This window comes from Ahaetulla prasina, chromosome 10 (assembly GCF_028640845.1).
Source record: "Ahaetulla prasina isolate Xishuangbanna chromosome 10, ASM2864084v1, whole genome shotgun sequence".
Lineage (NCBI taxonomy): Eukaryota > Metazoa > Chordata > Lepidosauria > Squamata > Colubridae > Ahaetulla > Ahaetulla prasina.
Genome location: NC_080548.1, coordinates 26,557,491 through 26,565,233, shown reverse-complemented (window position 1 = coordinate 26,565,233; position 7,743 = coordinate 26,557,491). Strand labels below are relative to the sequence as shown.

Genomic DNA, 7,743 nt, shown 5'->3' with positions numbered 1-7,743 from the left:
GTCGTTGTTTTTTGCCCGGTTCAACTTCCGCGTGACCTACATTCCCAGAGGTCACAACCGGAGGGCGGATGCCCTGTCCCGCAAGCCAGAGTACCTCTGCGCCAAGGACCCCCTTCCTCCACGGACAGTGCTGCCGGCAGAAGCCTTGGCCGCAGCACGGGAACCAGTGGACTTGCGGGCCCAGGTGCGAGAGGCGCAGCACCAGGACGCCTGGTCGCAGCAAAGGAGAGCGAAGGTGGGCCCCGCGTCTCCTTGGACCTTGGAGGAGGACTTACTCAAGTTTCGGGGGCGATTATATGTGCCCATAGGACCACTCCGAGCCCTCGTCATGACCCAGTGCCACGACAACCCTGCAGCAGGACATTTTGGGTTCTTCAAGACCCTCCACCTGGTGACACGAACCTTTTGGTGGCCCCGAGTGCAGCATGATGTACATGCCTACGTGACATCCTGCATACCGTGCTGGCAAGCCAAGGCCGCCACGGGGGCCCCTCCCGGGCTCCTCCAGCCCTTGCCGACACCCGACAGACCCTGGGGGGTGATCTCCATGGACTTGTTTTTTTTTTGTTTGTTTTTGTTTACATTTATACCCCGCCCTTCTCCGAAGACTCAGGGCGGCTTACAATGTATAGGGCAATAGTCTCATTCTATTTGTATATATTTACAAAGTCAACTTATTGCCCCCCCAACAATCTGGGTCCTCATTTTACCTACCTTATAAAGGATGGAAGGCTGAGTCAACCTTGGGCCGGGCTCGAACCTGCAGTAATTGCAGGCTTTGTGTTCTTAATAACAGGCCTTACCAGGCAGAGCTAAACCGGCCCTTCCTGACGGACCTGCCGCTGTCTTCTGGGTTCACCACGGTGCTGGTGGTGGTGGACATGCTCACCAAGATGGCACACTTCATCCCATGCCGCGGACTGCCCACAGCCGCAAAAACGGCCCGTCTCTTTCTGCAGCACATCTTCCGCCTCCATGGTCTACCTGACAGGGTGGTTTCGGACCGCGGAGTTCAGTTCACAGCTCGCTTCTGGAAGAGCCTGATGGCTGCGTTGGAGGTGCAGGTGTGTCTGTCGTCATCACACCATCCGGAGACCGACGGGGGTACAGAGAAGGTCATCGGTATCCTGGAACAGTATCTCCGTTGCTTCATCAACCAGCAACAGAACAACTGGGCCAATTACCTGTCCCTGGCGGAGTTTGCTTTTAACAACTCTCAGCACACCTCTACTCAGATGACCCCATTCTTTGCCAATGCGGTACCATCCGCGGCTCTTCCCTCTGGCACCACCGGATTCTCCTGTTCCCGAAACGCAGACCTTCCTGACGGAATTGCATGCTGTCCAACAGTTGGTACGTCAGCAGCTGGATCGGGCAAAGGAGGACTACAAACGATCCGCTGACCACTCCCGACGGGCAACGCCCCCGCTGGCAGTTGGAGACTGGGTGTGGCTCTCCACCAAACACCTCCTGTCCGACCGCCCGGTAAAGAAGTTGGACAACCGATTCATCGGCCCGTTCGCTGTCGAGGCAGTCATCAACCCGGTAGCCTACCGACTGACCCTGCCACGATCCATGCGGATCCACCCCGTCTTTCACCGGTCCCTTCTGGTTCCTGAGGCCACACCGAGTCCCCTTCGGTGCCCAACAGCACCCGTCACTGTCGCCGAGAACGGGTCGGAGGAATACGAAGTCCACAGCGTACGAGACTCCCGCTGGCTGAAGGGTCGTTTCCAATATTTGATCGCGTGGAAGAGATACGGGACTGATTTCTCCTGGGTAGATGCCTCCGACGTTCATGCCCCTGACCTGGTGCAGGCCTTCCATGAGCAGAACCCAGCCCGACTGCATCCCGATCGTCAGCCCCGGGGGAAGGGCCCTGCGGTGAGGGATAGTGTTGTGACCCAGGTTCCTGGACCCGGACTCCTGGACTCGGATGATTCAGAAAGTGAGGGAGAAGACCTGGCAAGCCCTGCTTCTCTTGAGCCCTCTCCCTCCCTGGCACCCACTCAAAGGGAGGAGGAGGGGCCGGCAAGGCCTGATTCTCTGGAGCCTGGGGGGGTGGGGGGGCTCAGGGATTTTTGCTCCCTGTTCTCTGAACCACCCGCCGCCATCACTACCGGATCAGCTGATCCAGTCTAAACCGGGAGCAATTCCACCCCGGGTCCAGTGGCTTTTAGTAACTTCTCTAGCATTCCCCCTTCAATTTCATTAATCAAAACCTGCGTTCAAAACTTTATTTAAAAATCTTTTTATTTAAAGAAGAAATATATCTCCAAAAACAATTTGTGCATACATAGATAATAACGGAAGTTATGGAATTAATGATTATAACATTAATGAGACAATTTGGAGCAGAGTATATTGGGGGGTTTTTTCGTGATATTTTTCAAAAACTGCTATGAAATATGCAGCTTCAAATTCTCATCAAATTCTCTTTTGTTTTGTTATTTAAAATTGTTACAAATAGAACAGAAAAAAAAGAAAAAGATAAAATGCAACCACCCCCAAGCAATATAGATAAATATTTAATTTTGGACTTCCCATGGAGATATCTACAAAGAGGGACATTCATTTGCCCTCTGGATGATCAAGAACATATTTCAATCAGAGAATTCTTAAAAACAGAAAAAATAGGTTTTCCTAAAAAAGCATTGAAACGTTATTATTTCCCTCCATCTGTTTCATTTGGATGAAATGTTTGACTGCTTCCTTCAAAGGAGGTTTTGGGAGGTGACTTTAAACTTTTCCTGGGATTCTGGTTGCTGAAGAAGCTTTGCACGAACATTTCGGGCATCTTCCACAGCATCATCAAGAAAGCTGTTCAGAAAACGATACGTGACAACATATGAACTCACTCCACCAAACAGAGACCCAATAACAGGTATGAAATCAAGAGCCAGTTCCACAAGCGACACGGCAACCCAGAGAGATGACTTCACCAAGAGAGAAAACACCAATTCCGCATCGATTGCATTGGTTAACGGGGTTTTCTTGATAGCCGACCTCAGCTCTTCAAATTCTTTTCCCGTCTGAAGTGCCAGAAAACGGAGGGACCGGTCATCTAAGCCAAACACCTTGCAGAAAAGTCTCAGAGCATCTATCAAAATTACAACATCACAAGCCATAGAGAGACCAGGGACAGGCATTGCTCCAAAAGCACAAGATACCAATGCTACCTTTTTTATATAGGATTTCATTAGCTCTTTTTTCCACATCAGTTCATTTTCTGAGAAAATCTGCAAGGATAGTGTTAAGATACCTTTCTTGTGGTGAGGAAGTTCGGCAGCTATTCTCTCTTGCAGGAGAGGGAAATCATACATGTGTACCTCCCGGTTGGATATCAGATACACACTTGAGGAAACCCCAGCTGCCTCTTTCAAGCTACATTCACAATATTTCCTCATGGATGCCAAGGTGTCCTCCACATTGAATTTCCTTTTCCTCTTTTCATTGTCGATAGTGATATCTATTTTGCTGCAAACATAGTAAACCTTCTTCCTCATTCTTTGTATTTCGTTTGCCAGCATAGTATTGTTTTCAGTGAAACGGTAAGAAATAACCATAAAAAAGACATCATAACTTTCAAATTGGACTTTCTTCAGATATTCCGCTGCCTTAACCTTATATGTTCCGATCCCTGGAAGGTCCCATATTTTTATATTAGGGAATGAAGGGTGAGGATATGCCTTCGGCTCCATGGTTTCTTTTCCTGGCCCAACCTCGGCTGCTTCATCATCATCATCATTTACTCCTCGGAAGGCATTGACAAAGGAGGATTTCCCAACACCAGCATCTCCAGTAACTCCGATATTAAGGGGCAGATTTTGCATTTCATTTAACTGTTTTTGGTATTCTGCTGCCACTTTGGGGATGTTGCCTTGATTCAAATCGTTCTTCAAATCTTCAAATTCCATCCTTACAAAATCCTTTAGAACTAGATTGCCCATAGTTGCTCTTTGTTCTGTGCAGATTATCTGGAAAGGAAAAGAGACATTGGGATTTTTCTCAGCTACTTCAGGCACTTTGGATTTGTGGTCGGAGAAGACCCCTGAGAATACCATGGACAACCAAGAAAACAAACTAATGGATCATAAAAAGAATCAACCCCGAATTCTCAACGAGGCGCAAAGGTCCAGGTTCAAATTATCCTACTTTGGAAACCTGATGTAAAGACCCAGCTCTGTGCTGATAACTCTGATGCTGGGGAAAGTGAAAGGGAAGATAAGAAGAGGATGGCCAGCAGCCAAAGTATGAAAAGCCAGTCAGGAGAGGGGAAAGTTTCTAGATGTTCTCCTCCCTAGCCAGAAAAAAACAATACCCCTCCCCTGACACCAAGCAAAACCCCTGAGCTGCTCTTCTTCTTCTTCTTCTCCTTCTCCCTTTACTTCTTCTTCTCCTCCTCCTCCTCCTTCTTTCCCTCCTCCTCCTCTTCTCCTCTTCCTCCGTCTCCTCCTCCTCCACATTTTCCTCCTCCCCTTCTCTTCTCTCCTCCTCCTCCTCCTTCTTCTTCCTCCTCCTCCTTCTCTTCTTCTTCTTCTCCTCCTCCTCCTCCCCTCCTTCTCCTTCTCCTTCTCCCTCTTCTTCTTCTTCTCTTCTTCTCCTTCTCCTTCTCCTTCTCCCTCTTCTTCTTTTCTTCTTCTTCTTCCTCCTCCTCCTCCTCTCCTCCTTCTCCTTCTCCTTCTCCTCTCCTTCTCCTCCTCTTCCTTCTTCTTCTTCTTCTTCTTCTTCTTCTTCTTCTTCTTCTTCTTCTTCTTCTTCTTCTTCTTCTCCTTCTCCTTCTCCTCCTCCTCCTCCTCCCCCTCCTCCTCCCCCCCTCCTTCTCATTCTCCTTCTTCTTCGATACATATTCCATTGCTTTCCTTTTTTGTCAATAAAAGACCTGCCTGGCACAAACATAACCCAATCTATTCATTTACTGCACTCAACTCCAACCCAAAATCCAGTGTAAAACCAAAGAAGATACCATGAAATGTGAGGGGGGGGGGAGAAAAGGCTGCTGCTTCTTCGGCTGATTCCCCAAAACCATCCTCAAAAAAACTTTGGGCCCAGAAATGAACTGGTGCCTTTCATAATTGCAACGTCAGTTATTGCACCGGATCATGGTCTAAAGTGTGGGGGGGAGGGGAGATTAAAAGCCAATCAGGAGAGGGAGAATTTTTCCAAATCTTCTCCTCCCCTGGGTCAGACAAAGCCAACTCCTCCTCTTGACATCCCTCTAAATTCCTGGGCATTTCCTTTTCTTTCTTTTTTTTTAAAAAAATACATATTCTCTTTTTTGCTTATGGATAAAATTATTGGCACAAACGTTATGCAGGCCTGTTATTAACTGCAGGTAGCCCTGGATTTATGACCACCATCGTGCCCAAAATTTCTGTTGCTAACTGAGACATTTGTGAAGTGAGATTTGCCCTGGGGTTTACAACCTTCCTTGCCACAATTGTTTAAGTGAATCACTGCGGTTGATAATCACTTAATCACACAATTAAGCAGATCTGGCTTCCCTGTTGACGTGGCTCGTCAAGAATTCGCCAAAGGGGATCCCATGACCTTGGGACGCAGCCACGGTCATAAGTACGAACCGGTTGACAAGCGGTCTGAATTTTGATCACGCGATCATGGGGAAGGCTTCAAAGCTCGTGAGTGTGAAAAACAGTGGTACATCACGTTTTTCAGTGCCGTTGTAACGGCCACTAAATGAACTGTTGTAAGTCGAGGACTACCTTTACAGCTTTCCAGATGTTCTTCTCCTCAGCTAGACAAAATCAGCACATACCCCTTGACACTATTCAACTCTCCTGAGCTTTTCTTCTTCTTTTTTAAGACGTATTCCATCGCTTTCCTTTCTTGTCAGTAAAATATCTGCTTGACACAAACATAACCCAATCTATTTACTAACTGCACCCAAGTCCTCCTCCTCCTCCTCTTCTCCTCCTCTTCTTCCTCCTCCTCCTCCTCTTCCTTCTTCTTCTTCTTTAATACATATTCCATTGCTTTCCTTTCTTGTCAATAAAATACCTGCCTGACACAAACATAACCCAATCTATTTACTAATTGCACTCAACTCCTCCTCCTTTCCCTCCTCCTCCTCCTCTCCTCCTCCTAATTTTCCTCCTCCTCCTCCTCTCCTCCTCCTCCTTTTCCTCCTCCTCCTCCTCCTTCTTCTTCTTTAATACATATTCCATTGCTTTCCTTTCTTGTCAATAAAATACCTGCCTGACACAAACATAACCCAATCTATTTACTAATTGCACTCAACTCCTCCTCCTTTCCCTCCTCCTCCTCCTCTCCTCCTCCTCCTCCTTTTCCTCCTCCTCCTCCTCCTCTTCTTCGATACATATTTCATTGCTTTCCTTTCTTGTCAATAAAATACCTGCCTGACACAAACATAACCCAATCTATTTACTAATTGCACTCAACTCCTCCTCCTTTCCCTCCTCCTCCTCCTCTCCTCCTCCTAATTTTCCTCCTCCTCCTCCTCTCCTCCTCCTCCTTTTCCTCCTCCTCCTCCTCCTTCTTCTTCTTTAATACATATTCCATTGCTTTCCTTTCTTGTCAATAAAATACCTGCCTGACACAAACATAACCCAATCTATTTACTAATTGCACTCAACTCCTCCTCCTTTCCCTCCTCCTCCTCCTCTCCTCCTCCTCCTCCTTTTCCTCCTCCTCCTCCTCCTCCTCTTTCTTCGATACATATTTCATTGCTTTCCTTTCTTGTCAATAAAATATCTGCCTGACACAAACAAAACCCAATCTATTTACTAATTGCACTCAACTCCTCCTCCTCCTCCTTTCCCTTCTCATCCTCCTCCTCCTCCTTCTCCTTCTCCTTCTTCAATACATATTCCATTGCTTTCCTTTCTTGTCGATAAAATATCTGCCTGACACAAACAAAACCCAATCTATTTACTGACCGCACTCAACTCCAACCCAAAATCCAGTGTAAACCCAAAGAAGGCATCATGAAATGAGGGAGAGAAAACTCAGGTGCACCTCCGTCTGATTCCCCAGAGCCATCTATAAAAAAAACTTTTGGGTTCAGCAATGAGGGACGAAGGGGTGCACGCATTTCCTAAACCTGAAGGGTTTTCAGCCATTCGCAGCTTCCTAGGTACAAGGTACACATTCTTTAGTAGAAAAGAAATTATATTGAAGGCTCCTTTTTAGGAAGATCAGCAGAAGCTGAAAAGACAATGGAGTTTGAAAAGCGAGGAGTACAGAATCTACCATAGCTATACCTAGAGAGGGGAAAGGTATACAAATACTTACTTGCTTCTTTCAAAGAAGTAATTCTCAAAGGTCTCTAAGCAGGCTGGGGTGGATCTCTTTGCAAAAACAGCCAGACTCCACAGGTCAAAAGGACTGCACCTCTCTAATATACCCTTAAGCTCCTAAAACGTTCCTCCCATTTTTGCATGACTAAATCCTGCCAAACAAATCTGAGCTTCCTACAGGGGTCAGGATTTAAAGCAGCTGATTTACAGGAAAAAGAAACTTTTTCGTTCTTTGCAAATACTGGGGCAGATCCTGTAAAAAAAACAAGTGGTTGTTGTTGTTTTTCCAAACTTGGAGACTTTTCAGCTGGATGGACATCCACACGTAGAATTCCCCAACCAGGCCCTTTGGTGCATATAAATGCTTGTTTTTCTATCAGGAGTCATTCTCAGAGGGATCAAGGCAAAGTGCAGTTGATCTCTGCCCCCAAATCCCCAGACTCCTTAGAGAGGACTGGATCACATT

General features: G+C 46.8%; 1 protein-coding gene across 1 annotated transcript; it reads right to left on the bottom strand.

Annotated features, from left to right (window-relative positions):
• Window positions 1-2,214: 2,214 nt before the first annotated feature.
• On the bottom strand, window positions 2,215-7,401 carry LOC131204372 (interferon-inducible GTPase 5-like). The gene is made up of 2 exons (XM_058195594.1): window positions 7,273-7,401; window positions 2,215-3,977 (listed from the first exon to the last, which is right to left on the bottom strand). Exon 2 carries the CDS (start codon window positions 3,948-3,950, stop codon window positions 2,715-2,717), a length of 1,236 nt encoding a protein of 411 aa, XP_058051577.1. The 5' UTR covers window positions 3,951-3,977; window positions 7,273-7,401; the 3' UTR covers window positions 2,215-2,714.
• Between the last annotated feature and the right edge of the window lie 342 nt (window positions 7,402-7,743).

What these genes read in the sequence shown, in the direction of transcription:
- LOC131204372 (XM_058195594.1), bottom strand. Translation starts at nt 3,950, where the DNA reads ATGGGCAATCTAGTTCTAAAGGATTTTGTAAGGATGGAATTTGAAGAT.